The sequence below is a fragment of the Anas acuta genome, chromosome 4 (genome assembly GCF_963932015.1).
Source record: "Anas acuta chromosome 4, bAnaAcu1.1, whole genome shotgun sequence".
Classification (NCBI taxonomy): domain Eukaryota; kingdom Metazoa; phylum Chordata; class Aves; order Anseriformes; family Anatidae; genus Anas; species Anas acuta.
In genome coordinates this window covers 67,584,219-67,601,606 of record NC_088982.1, presented here as the reverse complement: position 1 = coordinate 67,601,606, position 17,388 = coordinate 67,584,219, and the positions used below count along the sequence as shown (strand labels likewise).

General features: G+C 43.8%; 2 protein-coding genes across 11 annotated transcripts in view; one reads left to right on the top strand and one right to left on the bottom strand.

Annotated features, from left to right (window-relative positions):
* UNC5C (unc-5 netrin receptor C) overlaps positions 1 to 8,194 on the top strand; it is a 246,798-nt gene extending 238,604 nt beyond the window's left edge. For all 5 annotated transcript variants that reach the window (XM_068681763.1, XM_068681762.1, XM_068681760.1 and 2 more), the window contains 2 exons: positions 1,630 to 1,808; positions 2,025 to 8,194. In XM_068681763.1, coding sequence (XP_068537864.1) covers positions 1,630 to 1,808; positions 2,025 to 2,190 — 345 coding nt within the window. In that variant the 3' untranslated portion in view covers positions 2,191 to 8,194. The remainder of the gene's footprint in view (positions 1 to 1,629; positions 1,809 to 2,024) is intronic.
* Positions 8,195 to 11,844: 3,650 nt separating this feature from the next.
* BMPR1B (bone morphogenetic protein receptor type 1B) overlaps positions 11,845 to 17,388 on the bottom strand; it is a 259,932-nt gene continuing 254,388 nt past the window's right edge. For all 6 annotated transcript variants that reach the window (XM_068681764.1, XM_068681766.1, XM_068681765.1 and 3 more), the window contains one exon: positions 11,845 to 15,957. In XM_068681764.1, the coding sequence (XP_068537865.1) occupies positions 15,832 to 15,957 (126 nt within the window). In that variant the 3' untranslated portion in view covers positions 11,845 to 15,831. The remainder of the gene's footprint in view (positions 15,958 to 17,388) is intronic.

Sequence of the window (17,388 nt, the reverse complement as noted above, 5' to 3'; positions counted from 1 at the left end):
ATTGGGTGTAAAGCTACATATTCAGCTGGGGACAACACAGCATTAAAGACAGATGGTAAAACAAGTATCATAAACAATTATTGTAATAAGTGCTGCATTGAGGTAATCTCTAATTTAACCTAACAGAGAAGAGAAAGAACTGAGAGTAACTTTAATGAAATGCAAATACAGACTATAATCATCTTCAGCTGCTTCTGTGTAATAGGGCCTGGTAATAGATTCAGGGGAAACGGGATAATATTCTTGTCTTGTGCTGTGATCGCATCCATCAGGGATGAATAGAGGGAGGGAATAACACTGCTGTTATCAAGGCTGTCCATTGTAAAATCGCTCCTTGTGATTGACACCAACTGACATTCCCAAGCCCAAATGAGGACCTAGGGCTGCTAAGGGCTGGTAAGCACGATTGGGTCAACTTCTACAAAAAAAATAATTAAAATAAAATAAAATAAAATAAAATAAAATAAAATAAAATAAAATAAAATAAAATAAAATAAAATAAAATAAAATAAAATAAAATAAAATAAAATAAAATAAAAGCCACAAAATCTCAGCTTGTTTGATGGCAGAAATCACCTGGAAAAGCATTAGGAAACTTAACTGTGGCTCCTCACGGTTTCTTCTGGTGCCTAGGTCACCACTACAGTGTCTTAATGTGTCAGTTACATGCCGTGGCCAGGAATAAAAAGGGAAGGTGGACTGCCTGTAATGCTAACATCCACCACCCTGTAGCTGCAGCCACTGACCCACCAGCACAGGTGAGTCTAGAGGCAGCTGTGGTGGCATCTGTGTCCTTGTGCCAGCTCCTGGGCAGCCCCTGCTGCTGGAGGAGGAGGAGGAGGACAGCTCATGGCCTGAAATGGCCAGGCCAGCTTGCAAGGCAGGGCATTGCCTGATTTTGAGATGGTTTCAGGTTTTATGGTGCCTTCCCAGAAGCCAGTTTGCCACGAAACAGCCAGACAGCTCAAGGAGGAACAAACAAATTGACATTTAAGGACGAGTATTTTGCTTCCCTCCAGCAGAGGCAGGGACAAAGCTGCTTCCCCTGTTTCTGCCAGCATCACCTCAGGCTGGTCACACTGCAAATGAGAGAAACTGCAAATATAAATAGGAGCTGTGGAAGGAGAGCAAATCACTCCTGCCTCTTTTTCCAGGCTTCTGCCCCAAATAATTAACCAGCTCTCGTTGACCTCTGAGAGGTTATTTTTTCACCCTAGCCAGGAAAGTTCAGTTCTGCCCTGGTGGTAGTAATTTGCTCTGAAACATGTCAAAGTGCTTGATCTTTATTTCCAGAAAGTGATTAATTAAGCCAGGCACAATGCTGTCTAGCTACAGTAATCTTTGCCCTCAAAAATTAAAATAAAATACAAATTTGCTGTCTACCCTAAGCTGACTATAAATATTTCTCTTTTTCTGCTAACATAGATGCTTGAGTGACAGAGCGCTGCCCCTCTAATGCAAGTGAAAGCAATAAGTCTTAGAGGAGACACTTCTGTAATTGTTTCTGCATTCAGCCCAAAACTGCTGGAGGTTTTTTGTTATTTTTGTTTTGTTTTGGTGTTGTTGGTTCTCGGTGTTGTTGTTTTGGTGTTGTTGTGTGTTTCTTTTTTTCCTTCTTTCCACCCTCAGGAGCCAACTGGCATCGATTACCCCGTCATGGACTCAGCAGGCACCATCACCACGATAGTTGGCCCCAACGCATTCAGCATCCCCCTCCCGATCCGGCAGAAGCTCTGCAGCAGCCTGGACGCGCCCCAGACCAGGGGCCATGACTGGAGAATGCTGGCCCACAAGCTGAAACTGGACAGGTGAGCAGGGTCAAGCTAAACTCCCTTGGAGGTGTGTGCCAGAGGGGCCCCAAAAATGCCCCATGGAGCTGAGTGACACCTACAGGCTGGTCGGAGTGATCCCACAGGGGATGAGCACCTTGACAGTGCTGGGGATGGTCTGAACCTGGACGAACCTGGGTATAAATTCATGCAGCTGAAAAAAATAAAAACAAGTCTCCTTTTGGCCTGTTGCAGGTACCTAAATTATTTTGCTACAAAATCGAGTCCCACTGGGGTGATCCTGGATCTCTGGGAAGCCCAGAATTTCCCCGATGGCAACCTGAGCATGCTGGCAGCAGTCCTGGAAGAAATGGGAAGACACGAAACCGTGGTTTCTCTGGCAGCAGAAGGAAATTACTGATGCAGCCTTGGCGTGAACAGGAAGGACAGACACAGGGAGCGGTAAAGCCCTGTTATTGCAAACGAAAATTGAAATGAAAACCCAGACCAATGAGTTATACAAGAGACATTTCAGAGAAGAAAGCAAGCAAACAAACAGAAAAAAAAATATACAGCCCTGACCTTCACATGTGCTCTCCTTGTACATTATCACAGGATCTAAGAGAAATCATGCAAAGTTGTACCTTGAAAATATAAATCAACCTAATGTTCCTCTTGGCTTGGCTGTACACTGCTTGGTACAGGATTTTACAGTTTCCTAGGAAACGCTTTTTATTGCTATCCAGATATATGGATAAACTTTCTTAACAATCCCAGTTTCTATGGATGTTGTTTACATCAAATTCTGGACAGGGGTAAGGAGACTGTCCATGGCTCTTTATATTTTTTGTTTAAAGCCATTCTAGACAAGGCTGTGGACAGTTGGTTGTGGCTATTTCAGATTATTGGTTTCTGGTGAATTCAGATTTTGGCTACAATTCCACGCATCGATTGTCTCACAATGATCCTCCTGTCATCATTCTGTTTCCTAGACCTACCTTAAAAAAAAAAAAAAAGAAAAAGAAAAAAAAAAAGAAAAAGAAAGAAAAAAATAATCTGTGTTTAAGAGGTGTGCATCTGGAAAGCAGGTACTCTGGGTGCTAAGCAGGAACACATGTACCGTTCCCATCCCTCCCCGAGGGAGCCCCACTGAGCTTTTGTGGAAAATGGCTGTAGGGCAGTGGGGACTGTAGGATAGGAGTCAATTTTTCTCAATTCAAAGTGTAACCAGACCCTTTCTACCCCTTTGTGATATGGTGGAGCCAGATATGCAATTCCGAGTAGTTGGGAGGGGGTGGGGGGGGTGGGGAAAGAAACCCAGAAAAAAATAAAAATAAAAAAGAGCATTTGCTATGATAATTATTTACTAATTAGTATCTAGTGCAAGGATTATAATGATTATTATTATTATCATTATTACTTTATTTGTAGTTCTGTCAGCAGCAGGATGAGTTGTTCCCATTTTTATTGAGCCTGTTATCCCCTTCCTGAAGGCCTTCTAAGACGCTACAAGACCTCTGTACGCTGTCTGTCCTTCCTTTCTCCAGCCATCCTCCAAAGTCTTCTGCCACAACAGGGGTCGCTCACCCCGTGGTGTCTTTGCTGTGCTCAATGCCTGCCGCAAAGGCGGTGCAAAATGGTGATGCTTCACTGAAGTCACTGAGCTCTGGCCCCGTGCACCTCCCTGCAGCTGGCTGGGACGTTTGGCACCACCCCAATCTTCTGTCCTGGACGCAGCCCTGGCCCTAAGTGGCTGCGATGTCTTGCTTGGCCCCATCCACCCTCCCTGTCCAAATACAGAGCCCACTGGTACAGACAAAGGCATGCAACGTATGGAGGTGCTGATGCTCAACACCCAATTTGTGTGCTCAGCGTGGCCTCCGTACGTCTTCTGTATTATCCCACCAGGAGCGTTCGTCCCTCTGCCACGTCCACCACACGCAGGTGATACGGGAGCTTGGCAAAAGGAGCTCCCTACTGTTTCTATCAGTTGTCACTGCAAACGTATTTCATTTTCTGCTCCGTGAAAGGACTGACTACATAGTACAGCACAGCAAATCACATCACAGTGCTTGTACTGCCAGCCCTGGTTGTCCTCTGTCCACTTTCTTCCCCAGCCCATCCCCTCCACACGTGTTCCCACTTCGTGTTCTTCCTCAGACCTGAGCTGCTGCATTTTGTTTTAGGATTTTTTTTTTTTTTTTTGTCATTTTGTGTGTGTCTGTTTGTTTGCTTTTCCCAAGGCTTTCAAAACTGCGCCTTTAAAGGTAACTTTGAAAATGTCATTGGTCAAAATGAAAGGAAAATTTCATCTGACCTTTCTCCCGTTTGACATTTCCATAGGCTTGGGATGTTTTGTTTTTAATTTCTCAGCTCCCTGACACCAGCGGTGCTTTCATTACACACTGGGCAGTGTTCACAAAGCACTCTTTTTCTCAGCAGTTACCCAGCAGCTAGCAAACCAGACTTCCAGTCAAATCCAGGGACCAGAGGACATAAATTTTAACTTTCCACATCAGTTGAAAGTTGCACATTTTGCCTGTGCAATCCCCTCCTTCTGTGAACACGGAGATGCCAAGGGCATCCTTGCCACAAACATCTATTTTGTTTTTCACCTTGGGCAGCTAATGCAGCGCTCTGCAATGCTAATGCAAATCTTGCTTTCAGCTTCAGGAGGCTTCAACTGGGGCTTCCAGCTCTGCCCTTTTCCTGCAGCTTTTTACCCATCTTGGAGTGATAATATGGTTCCAGGTCTTAGCTCTTCTCCCTCGTGCGCCCTGTTCAGGTGGAACTACTTGTATTTAGTGCGTGCTTCTTCATCGTTCCTGTGCATTCTTCATGATCTTAACTTTCATCTCTTTCCGTCTCAGTCTGTCACCTGGCATCCAGAATCACTTGTACCCCATGTGTACACCGTGTTATTTTGCTAGGTGGGAAACATGTGCACCCTTCTCCCTAGGGCCTTGCAGAGACGTGTCCCATAGCTAACTGTGTCACTTCAAGACGATGCTCCTTTTGCCAGCTATCTGACCTATCCCGCCCCCAAGACACTCTTCAAGGGAAATTGATGACTAATATTCTTAAAATATTTGGAATCTGGGGCATTATCCTTCTGTTGCTCTAAAAGGGATTTATATGGAGGGAGGAGTATCCACAGGGCATGGCATTGGAGATGGCACTGGTCTTCTTCCATCCCATCTGCTCAGAAACCTTCCCTTGCCCACTTTTGTCCCGAGACAGTTTCTCCCTCCCCTGTTCCATCAGACTTTTCAGGGACCACGCGAGCTGTCCCTTGGTCCCTCTGCAGATCCACATCTCATCACAGCAGCTCTGCCATCGCTGCTCGCATGAGCTCCCACCCCAGCTAAAGCTCCCCGCACTCATTCTTCTTCTTTTGCAATTTCTTCTGCGGCCAAGCCTCTTGGCAGGTCGCGCAGCTGGGGAGAGGGCTTTGGGACGGAGCTCTGGACCCCCTTGGTGTCCCCCCCAAGAAAAGAGAGAGGGGAGCAGGGCCAGCCAGCCGTGCTGGCGATGCTTTTTGGTGGTCCCTCTGCCTGAAGTGCGTGGACACACTGCCATCTCGTGGGGCAGCGCCCGATCGCGACCACGGCTTCGTTGGCCAGAGAAACATCGTCCCGGCAAGAAGGGCTTCCCCTGGGACGGCTCTGCCAAACAGCCCAGCGGTTTGGCAGACAGGACCAGCTCCTGCGAGTTATCACAATGTTTTTTTTCTGTGTCAGGTGAGCACGTTTGGGTTAGAAAATGACTGCAGGCTTCGTATCCTCCAGTTGTCGCTACTTTTTTTAAGTGCTTAGCCTTTTGGTTGTCCACCCTCGGTTGCGTGCTGGAGCAGTTTTGCTGCTCTTCACACCATCTCTTCGTTACATGTTGATTGCTAGTGATATAAATAATATATATATATTATAAATATATATAAAATATCTACTGACTTCGAGAAAAACCTTTGATTTCTGAGTTAGAGACACTATTGGAGGCAGTCCTTTTCACCTGATTTTCTTCAGTTCTTCTTGTGTTGTGTTCTTGTAAAGGTGGCAGTCAGTGTATTGGGTAAGTTTGGGTTTGTTTTTTTTTGTTTTGTTTTGTTTAAAAAAAAAAAAAAAGCGATCACAGGCAATCCATTGTATCACACCAAACAGTGCAAGACCTACGTACTGTTTAATGACTCCTGAAAGTTTTAAGGCAGTGAGGGTCTCTTGTGTCAAGATTTGCTTCCATGGGAGACTAAGACTCTTTTCTGAATCGCTGACAGAAATGCAGACACTCATGAGACATGTTGGAGTCTGGGATGCGCACAGAGCAAAACATGTCTGTTACTTGGGTTTCTTGCTATTTCTGTTGCTTACATATAGAATAAATGTATTTACATGCTGTAAGCCCGTCATTGTGGACAGTGTCCTAATGTCTCGTATTGCTACCTAAAATAGTTTCTTTTGGGTTTTCCTTTTCTTCTTGTTTTGGGGGGTGGGGTGGAATGGGGCAGGGAGGGGCGGGGGGACCTTTAGACCATTGTATGCTCTAGCCAAGTAGGTACCGCAGCCCTGAGGTTAATTTTAAACAAGATGATACTGTTGATTTTTTTGCTCCCGTGGCCAGGGCACTTTGTCAACTATCTTACTGTTGTCAACTGTTCAGAAGTCCTTTCAAGTATCACTCTGGCTCTCATCTGGCCCCAGAGTGACTAATTGTTTGCAGGCTGGCTTGCTTAATATCAGGTGGTGCAGAGATGAAAACCAAACCTTTGGCCCTTCTCCCACAAGGGCTCCAACGAGGTATTGACTTTGGAGTCACCACCACAATCCATTCCTAGCTTGTGTGTTAAAGCTTGAGTTCATAAATTTAGCTGCACTGCAGGTTTTTAAATGCTGAAGCATGTATCTTTGACATTCTTTGTCATGGGATTCTCAGAGAAATGCAAAGTGTGTGTATGTGTATAATATATATACATACAGAGAGAAGAGAAAATAAAGGACACCTACTGCTGGAGGCTTTTAGCTCTGATGTGGGTTGTGGGCATCCTCTTATGAACTCCTTTTTCTTGTGAAGGTGAAAATTCAGTGCGGTATCATCACTGCAAAGTCATTTAGGCAGTGCTGTAAGAGCCAACAGTGTGAAAACTGGCAAAGAAATAGAGTTGGATTTGAACCAAAGCCACAGAAATGAGCCCTCAAGTTTGGTAGGTCAAGCTCCTTGCTTGAAAGAGGATCATGCAGTTTATTTACTTACTTGTCCTTTAAGCTTGGCACCTGTTCCCTGAAATCTGAAAAATCCCTTTATCTGGAAGTCCTTAGATAAGCTCCGACTGTACAAAAAAGCAATGATAATTCAGAGTTCCCACTAACCTCTATCACTGAATAGGTATGTCACATTTTCCGTGATGCTGGTTAAATGTATTTAATAGTGGTTTAGTCCCCTCGGCTGTTTATAAAGAAACTAATTGTTGTGTGCACTGTACCCAAGGCCTTTTCTCCACGAGCATCCCGTAGCCATGGCAGGCAAGTAGCTTCTGGAAGGCCGTGAAGAAGCAGGATGTCACGTGTAATCACGCAGGGACATCCCGCAGTGGTGAGGTGCTTCTCTGAGGGCTCACGCACTGGTCTCCAGCTGCTGGCTTGCAGCTGGTGGGACAATAGCCCATAGATGAGAAAAGCTTGCACGGCCTCTTTGGTTGCTGCCAGCTGGCTCTTGCTACAGCTTGCCAGTAAATTTTGAGAGCTTAAACAATAGGAATAAAAAGCAAAATCAGTCTGGAAAGTAAACAAAATTAGAAAGAAAGAGGAGCAAAACGGTCTTCTCCCATTGATCTTGCAAAAACACCCCCAAAGAGTCCATACCCTGCTTCTAAGCAGGGTGAATAACACAGTTGAGAAGTTATGGCATTAGCATTTCAGTACACCTGTGTGGTCAACTCGTTTGCTAACATATGTTCTGTCTGTTAACGTTGAAGAGTACAACGACTATACTTTTGGTACCTTTCTAAAGCATGGAAGGAGGGCCCATAACAAATACCAAGCCTGTGCGGCCCAGGCCGAGATGTATTACGTTTCTCCCTCCTGTTCACGTGTCTCAGCTTTGCAGCTCTGCCAGGGTTTGTGGGATTTGTTTTCTTTGCTACTCAGACATGGAGAACTATTTTGGTTTTGATTTCCCTATTGCTGTATCTTCTATGCAACTCCTTTTCTAAAGACTTACTACCAGAGAAGTGCTAGCCATTGCATTATTTGTATTGCTGTACAGTGGAGGTGTGGTTTACTAGTTCTGAGTGTGCCTCTTACCCCCCTCCCTTTTTCTCCTTCCCTCTGTTTGTAAATGCCTGCATTTATTCTGTCAGCCTGACATGTACAAAGTGTAAGAAAGAATTTTTAAACAGGTAATAAATTATATTTATAAGCAACTGGAAAAAAAAATACACCACTACCTTGTGTTCAATTGTTTAGTTCCTGGAAGCTTGGAAGGAATGAGGAGCCTTTTATTTAGTTTATTTAAAAAAAAAAAAAAAAAATCTGCTCAAAAGAAGTGCTTCTGTGCATAAAACGTCTTTGTGATGCAGTCTTTCTTGTAACATGCTGTTCAGGACAACAGCTCTCAACTGAAGCCTATCTTCCCATGGAAAACAGACTAAGACCCAGTGAGGAACCACCCCAGGTACTGTTCTTGGCATTTTCATTTCATTGACACAGTGAAAGGTGAAGAAAAGCAACAGACAGGAAAACACGGCCTCAGGTGCTGAGCTGGCTGCCTGATAAGCCCAACACTGCCCACCCCACCTCCAGCCCTTGGTTACAGATGAAGGCAGCAGCCCAGGAGGCAAACTCAAACCAGCGTGGGCTCTTCTATCTAGTGGACACCTGCTCATGTCCAAGTTAGACGGTTATAATGGCCAAATACTGATTTTCATCCTTCTCACACCGAGCCCCCACTATCAGAGATGGTTGTTTCTCGCCAGCCTTGTTAGACATGCTGTGCTCAGTATTAAATTGTATAAATTTGTAAGAGACGATTCCTAGCATAGCCACATGGCTGCTCCTCCATGGGGTGGCAGTGGGAAAATGGTCTTTGCTTGCCACTAGCCCCTCGGTGATGTGTGAGCCATGGGCTGAGGAGCTCACCTTGCCCACAACAGGGGTGATATAGGGGCCTATGTGCAAGAGCAAAACACAGAAAACAACCCAAAAAGCTGGGAAGTTGTCAATCAGCATACGAGCCAGGCCCTGAAGGCCGTCTGGAATAGGCCACACCTTTAATATAACCAGCCTCCCTTGTGCTTGGGTTACAGAAACCTTTTCCTGGGGTTTAAGGTGTCTTTATTTATTCATCTTTCCTCCTGTAGACATTGCTACTGTGATCTCCAGTGGCCGAGTGCCAAGTGCTGGGGCTGCTTAGCCTGTGTGGGACACCGCTGGGCTGTTCAGCAGACCTCAGCAAAGCCCGTCACCACAAGGCCACCCGTGGGGGATGGCTCCTCCATCTCCCCAGCTTCTCTGCTACAAGTGGGATGTGGGCAATCCGCCCACTGGCTCCTGCAGTTTGTTTGCACAGAGCCTGCAGTAACTCTGTGGGAGGCTGGGTGCAGCCCTGGCTTGCGTGGTTGCCCTTGCAGCGATCGGGGCCGGAGCTGGAGCCTGGCAGCACCAGCCTGTTACGGAGCCAAAGCCCAACACTGACTGAAGGCAAAGCACAGCGAGGACAGCACAAACTCTGGTGACGTGTTTGCTCTGTCCAAAAGCCGTTGGACCTTTGGCAGTGTGGAAGGAGAACTGTTCACCCTTCTCTTTTAATCTGACGATTATCCTCTCTGTCACAGGAAGAGGTAGATTACATGTGACAGGACGTGCGGCCATGACACCAAAGAAGGATCTGTATCCTAAGGGGCATGGGGAATAACTTCTGTGGTAATTCTGGCTAAAGAAAGCTGAGCTGCAGGCAGGGCTTATTTCTGTGAAATGAAGATGCCTGCTTTGGATACCAGTCACTGCCTGTATATTTCATGGTGTCTGACAGATTTCTCTTCCAGTTTTCCCTTTGCATGCTTAGCTGTTACAGAAGACAAGTGCCTTGCCTTTCATCCCGCTATTCCTGTCCTGTCTGTGCATACTACTGAGCTTGAATTTTCCTGTGCTTTTTGACATCCCTGCAGATTGTATCTGCTGCAGCTTGCAGTCTCTGCACTGTCCAAGCTGTTTCTTCCTTATCTAGAGGGATTTTTCCTCGAGGTACCTCATCTCTTAGCATTTTTCTTGAGACTCCTGGAAGGTCTGTTCTTGGTATTTCTGTATGTGAAGGTGGGACTGCAACTCTCCTTACCATGTAGCAAAAGGCACAAGGAAGCTGAGCTCCAGTTTTGGCTGGGGACCGTAGCATGACTCTGTCAGCCATGAATAAAAACAGGACAGTCCCAGCAACACCTACAGCTGAAGAAGATTTAAGCATAAATACAGGCTGGGTGGAGAATGGATTGAGAACAGCCCTGAGGAGAAGGACCTGGGGGTGAAGGTTGATGAGAAGTTCAACATGAGCTGGCAATGTGCACTTTTAGCTCAGAAAGCCAACCGTATCCTGGGCTGCATCAAAAAAAGTGTGGCCTGCAGGGCGAGGGAGGTGATCCTCCTTCTCTACTCAGAGCCTCCTGGAGGGCTGCGAGTCCAGAGGAGGGCCACGAGGATGATCAGAAAGCTGAAGCACCTCTCCGATGAAGAAAGGCTGAGGGAGCTGGGGTTGTTGAGCCTGGAGAAGAGAAGGCTCTGAGGAAGCCTTGCAGTACCTAAATGGGGCCTACAGGGAAGCTGGGAGGGACTCTGTCAGGGATATACATGGAGGGCTAGCACAAGGGGGAATGGTTTTAAACTAAAAAAGGGTAGACTTAGGTTAGCTGTAAGGAAGAAATTCTTTACTCTGAGGGTGGTGAGGCCCTGGAACAGGTTGCCCAGAGAAGCTGTGGATGTCTCATCCCTGGAAGTGTTCAAGGCCAGGCTGGATGGGGCTTTGGGCAATGTGGCCTAATGGGAGGTGTCCCTGCTCATGGCAGGGGTTGGAAGTAGCTGATCTTTATGGTTCTTTCCAACCCAAACCATTCTGTGATTCTATGAAAATACAAGTATTTAAGACCAAAGTTAAATAATAGCCAGACACCTAGCAAAGAGGAGGGAAAATAGGAACAGTCTAGTACTGCCCCAGAAAGCCAAACCTAGAAAATATCAAGACCCAGAGGCAGAGCTGGTAGGGAAAGGCAGAGACAAATGGAGGTGACACAACACATCACAGGGACCATATAATGTCAGCAGAGCCAGCTGTACCACCACAGGACAAGGTGCAGTCATAGGCGAAAGGCAGCTCACCAAGAAAAATGCTGTTTACAGGCTTCTCTGAAAATTACTGGCAAGGTGATACACACTCATAAACACTGAGCTACATGATACGTGCTGAAATGTGGCAGTGCAGAAGAAGAAGAGAGTGCAGGAAGTAAATATATATACAGATATGTATATGAATGTATAGATACATGTACTCTAATGCCTCTAAGCACTAAGGATTGCCATGTTTCAGCTGATGCAGTATATGTAAGCTGCAACTTTTTTTAATTTTATTTTTTTCTGAAGCACAAGGCTGGAAAATCGAGCATCAGTCAGTGCACAGATTACCTTCTGTGCCTCTTGTGCTATTAAAAATAGTAGTGATAATTCATAAATACATAGGGGAAAGAAGGAATAGGGGGGGCTCACAAAAATATTACTCAAATGCCAAATTTCTATAGATTTACATAATCAGCCACAAAATGCAAGCAACTGCTCAATTAGTGATAACACTATTTTAATTACTATTTCTCTCTTCACTGAGTTGTGAAAGGAGTGATGCTTTTTTTTTTTTTTTTTTTTTTTAAATGCCAGTGGAAACACACACAGCATCTTACTGTTTACTTGTTTGTTCAAAAGGCAAACCTTAGAGAAATAAAAAATAAATAAATAAAATGTGCCATGGTCGAAATAATCTAACCAGTGAAATGAAACCCAAAGGTAGTGCTTTTCAAATATATGAAAAGTAAACAGAAATAGAAGCAATATTCTTCATGGGGGGATGGAAACAATTTTATTTGGGGGAATGTTAAAACAACCATATACAATTTGAACAAATACAATAGAACAGTTTGCTCCCCAAGTTTTCTAATTACAGTATTTACAGGTTTAATAAGGCACTGGTTCTCAAAAAAGAACACCAAGTAGTTTCTTAGTCTATATATCATCAACCTTTTCTTTAATAGAAATAACTTTGTGCTAGAGAAAGGATAGCAGTTGCTAGATGGCATCTCTCTTCCTCTTTTTTTTTTCTTTTTTTTTTCTTTTTTACTTTTTCTCCCACTTAGCTATGCCATCTTAACTATATTCCAATAAGTCACTAAACTTCCCTCAGTGATTTACATTGGAAAACTGGATTTCCAAACCTGTGGGCACTGAAACTATGGTTATCTTCACCACTGATTTCGAAGCCCAAATTAAAACGTACTGTGAAGCTACCAAAATCTGGAAGTGACATTAAAAGGCTACAGAGGTGGTAAAATAACTGTACTAATATGTAGTCACTAGACATGTTCAAACTGAAATAATTTCATTTGGAGTGTTGCATAAAGTCAGCCATGCAGCTGGCAACTCAAATGTCACCGTGCTAAAAGAAATGACTTTGAAGCTTGCCTCAGGCCATTTTCTGGCCTTAGGAATATCATTTTACAGTATCATTGATTATAGTGGGCAGAAGATTTGAGAGGGAAATCTCACCTTTTGAGTCTAGGGAGAAAATAGGCAGGCACTACTTACATAACTGCAGAACCCCTGCTTTCTCAGATGTGTGTCTTCTCATATATATATATATTTATTTTCCTATATAGCACCGTTGCAGTGATTTGTCAGTTATGCATTTTCATAAATAAATATTATGTTTTATTTAGTGCTTTATCCTCCATAATAGTTTACTCTTAATCCACATACTGGAGTTATTCCAGACTCCCAACTGAATATATATATATTTTATATATATATATATAAAAACACATAAACTTGAACACTTAACATATACACTTTATGTAACCTATCAACCAGTATCGTAGATCCCTTTCTCTTGGACTGAAAAAAATAAGACTTATTTAGAAAAACCAGCGACTGGACTTTCTCTCACAGCACACTGATAGCACGTGCTGGGGGCTTGGAGGGGCAGCGCATCTAGCAAACCATTGGCAGGAACCATCACCAGGCAGCAAAACCCCCACCAAAACACTTCCAGGGAAATAAATGATAACTAAAAATGTTAAAAAGAAATCTATTTGAGGAAAACAGATGTGAAACATAATGCAGCAGGAGAAAGGCATCCTTCTGTGTGACCTGCAAGGACTGGGCTCAGAGGTGCCTTGTGTAGGATCGATGAAGCCTGCCCCTTACTGCTAGGACATCAGCACGATGTCCCCATTTCCACAAGTTTTACCCCCAACCCTGGCCATCAGCCTTGCATAGGTGCATTTCTCATTGGCTTTGACAGAACAAAGAGAACCCAGCTCCTTTGGGACTGGGTTTGTTTCATAAGGCAAAGGGCATGAAGGCAAAAGGTAAAATGAGTTAATATGGAAACCATTTGACTCAAGTCACTAAGACAAAAAGGTACGTTTTTGGCCACAGGTCTTCAAGTGAAGGCACCCAAAGAGGGCAGCAAATTCAGCCCTCACTAATGCAAGCATTCTGTTTATTAAAGACAGTAGAAACCAGCATTTCCCCTCTGGGGATGGGATTTGGCTTACTATTAATTCTCAGAGATTTTTGTATTTTTGGGTATAGGGAAACTGGAAAGCAAAAAAAAGAAAAAAAAAATAAAAGCACTCTAATTAATGAAAATCCTCCGATTAAACTTTAACACCTATAATCATGTAGGTCTTGCTGATTCTCTTGAACTTCACGCATTTTTCTCCATTAGCTTGAAAGTATTAAATGGTAATTTTTCAAACTAGAAAAATACCTTCAGGGAGCTACGAAGCCAAACCCCAATTATATTTACCTACCTACCACAAATAAATCAGTTTTGTCCAAAAAGGGAAGAAAAAAAACACAGCATTACATAAATGCTGAGGCTAAATCCAGCATGACAAGTATTTCAGTTCTGAAATAGGTTTAGCATAATCAAAGCAGCATTTGTAAGGACCTATTTCAGAATTAAACTGAACACGACCTAGGGAAACAGGACATAGGAAGGCAAAAATATGAAATAATAAGAAAATAAAGAGCAAAATGGTAGATCCCACACAGCTCATCTTTGATAATCTGATGAAGAACACAGACCTTTCCAAAGAAAATACTTCATAGGGAATATTTTTGTCATCTTGTTACCTCTCATTTCCCCTTCTATAGTTATAACATTGCAGCAACTGTTGCAGCCCCAGGAAGGAGGAATGGAGAAAGATGGCAAATTGTTTCCTGCTGTTCTCCTCTAAAAACTCCTCCTGCTATGAGATACTACACAGCCCCAGACTGGTGGTGCTGACTGCCACTAGTGTGCAGGCTTCGAGGCTGCTGGAAAGCCATCAAAATAATAAGGCAGCTTAACTTCCAGCCAAAATGTTCAGTGTGTGGTGCCCTGAAAGTGTGGTCTTAAACATGCTTTTGCCACAGCATCCCACACGGTGCCCTAATGCTGAGTGAAGAGGTGTTTTGGGGTGAATTCTAAGGCAGTGTCCCACAGAACCAGCCACGACTTGTTTCTTTACAACCCTCACTGAAGTGATGATCACCTTGAGGTGATCCAACACCAGCACTGGAGGTCCTGCCTGTGGCTGGACATAGGGCATCAAGCCCAAGAGGAGCATGGGGCCCAGCTTGGTGCATGCCCAAGTCCCAGACTCCTCCTCCATGCCAGCTTCTGCTGCAGCCAGGGGGCACCGGCTCTTCTTGTGCTTAGGGAAAAAAGGACTGATCCAAAATAAATGGGATTTTTTTCAGGTCTTTGCTTTCCCTTAAAAAGGGAACATGGATTATTATTTTTTTCAAGCTATGGTTGTACATAGATACTTCACTTTTACACAAGAAGTTAGTAATTGTTCTTCACAAGGAGCTTTCTCCTACCCACTGGACTTGTTTGTATGCTCCAGCAGTTTCATTTACCAGCAGTTTCCCTCATTAACAAAAGTCTAGTAAGCAGATCCAAGTGTGTAAACTTGCTCCTCTTTTTTCCACGCACTCAAAATGTTTAATTCTGTAGTGTGTGGAAAAGAAAACTAAGAAGGGCACTTGTTTATCATGCTGGTACCACCTCCATGAGATTTCCTGGAAATACAAAGAGCTTCTTCAAACAAACAACTCACACCATGCGTGCCATGTTCACATGGATTCTGATGGTCTTCAATGCAACGTGATATCCCCAGTGACAACCCATCCACAAGACTTCTTCAACCCGTGTCTACAATGGTGGAGACATATTTGGACTCTATCTATACTGGGAGAACAACTCACGTACATTGGGCTGTGGGAAGGTGGCTTTTAGGATGCAGCTTCCCTAAGCTGCACAGACCCTCTTTCTTTTTTAGATGCTGGAGTGCAAGAGTCTCTTCATAAATGAAAAAGTCACTTTGCTTTCATCTTCAGCACAGTTTCTTTCTTTTTCTTTTTTAATGTAACAATATACATCTTATTTACTTCTAACCAAAGGTTTTATTTTCATAAAATTTAAAGCAGTATCTTTTTAAACAATCAAAATAATAATAATAACAATAATAATAATAAAATAATAAGTGGCTTTCATGGAAAGCAACATGCATAATCTTAAACCAGTTACTAAAACTGTATTTCCCCGTGTAAACAAGGGCAGACAAGCCTCTTCCAACCTTGTATGTCAAAATTCAGCTGATTTTTACCAAGGACAGTCTCCTCAAAAGCTGTCAAACAAACTTACAGTTGCTCTTAAATACGACTGCACTCGAGGTACTTATCAGTGAGGACTGCTGGTACCTCTCCATGTCTTCTGCCTGCAAGACAAAGTCCGTTTCCGTGTGTCTTCACGAGAGCTGTCTTTTTCTCCATCAGAGCTTAATGTCCTGCGACTCTGACATTTTGGCAAGCGTCTTCTTGACTCGCAGGGCTGTGAGCCGGGACGCAGGGTTGTGGGCCCAGCACTCCATCATGAGTTTCCCCATCTGCCGCAGGCACTGCGGAGGGAAACAGAAGGAAAATCAATGGAAGATGTGAGACTGCAGCGGGTGGCAATGGTGGAAAACTAAAGAGAAGAGGTCTGCAGAGCGACTTTGCCTGAAAACTTCCTTGCTACAATAGGAAAAGAAAAAGTTATCCATCCTGTCCACCTTGTTCTCCACTTCCACAAGGGTCCTGGCCCAGAAGCAGTGCAGACCCTGAAAGGCATTAAGGATAATACTTCCTAGCAGTGCCAGACCGGCCTTACTTACTGCTCTTACAATAATATACAACTTTATAGTATGTTAATATATAACCAACCTAATTTTATAATAATGTAACAACAATTAATGTTCCAGAATATACAGATTTGGGTCATACACTAGCCTTTATGCACTAACACATTTGCCTCTCATTGATAGAAGTCCTGAAGTGGGATTACTGGTTACACTAACCAATTAACCAGGAAGAGTAATTCCAACATGCCTCCTCAACCCTCAGTACGTGTGTGAGGAGATCAAACACACACTTTGTGCCCCTGCACAGAAGTCTTCCTAAGGATCGATACCAAGCACGCTTCCTCTGGTGTTCCCACCCTGTCTGAAGGCTCTGATGGGTGTGATGAGTGAGAGGATGGGTTCTTGGGCAGATCTTCCCACATCAGTAATTGCACAAGCCTCTGGCCATGCAGGAAGGTTGTTTAATTTTTCCCTCACATACCCAAATCGCCCACAATTTGTGTAACCTCAATCTTTCATCTACCTGTAGAATATTCATCTACACACTGCTATTCCCAAATGACAGCTGTCTTCTGTGACGGTAGAACACTTTAAAGCATTAAACTGTACTAATTAACATGATTAATGGCCCCTCTATAGCCTTGCTGCTGCAGTTGGCAGGTTTGCCTGTGGTATATCAACTGTTCATCTCCAATTCCTCCAGCACAACGTTGCTTCATTACAAACTCTCAGTGGTGAGAGATCAGGTTCTCTCCCACCCCTCACACATCCAAATTTGACTTTGGAAAGCATTCTTTGGCATTCCTACATCTCTTCTGAAAGGCTGCATCTGTAGGCCTGTATGCTGCAATGTGAAGAGGTACATGAGTGTTGTTTCTCTTAAGATGAAAGGGCTGCTCTTCTGTGCAGCCTGGATGTAGCGCTTTCATTGCATATCAATACCTTAATTATGAACTGCAATATCAAGTGCTAATGTTAATGTAAAATTGTGGCAAAATTGCGTTTCCAAGTCTGCACACCTGTGATCACAGAAAAGCTGTATATTCACTTCATTTCAACCAGACAGAAGAAATTTGCTTCTTTCAAAAAAAAAAAGGAAACAAGGTTGGAATCACATCCAACACATCAGCACACACTGAAGTTGCTGCCAGTATACCACGTACGCCCCCGGTGCACTCCACTATAAAATAATTTCTCTTGCAGAAGTTT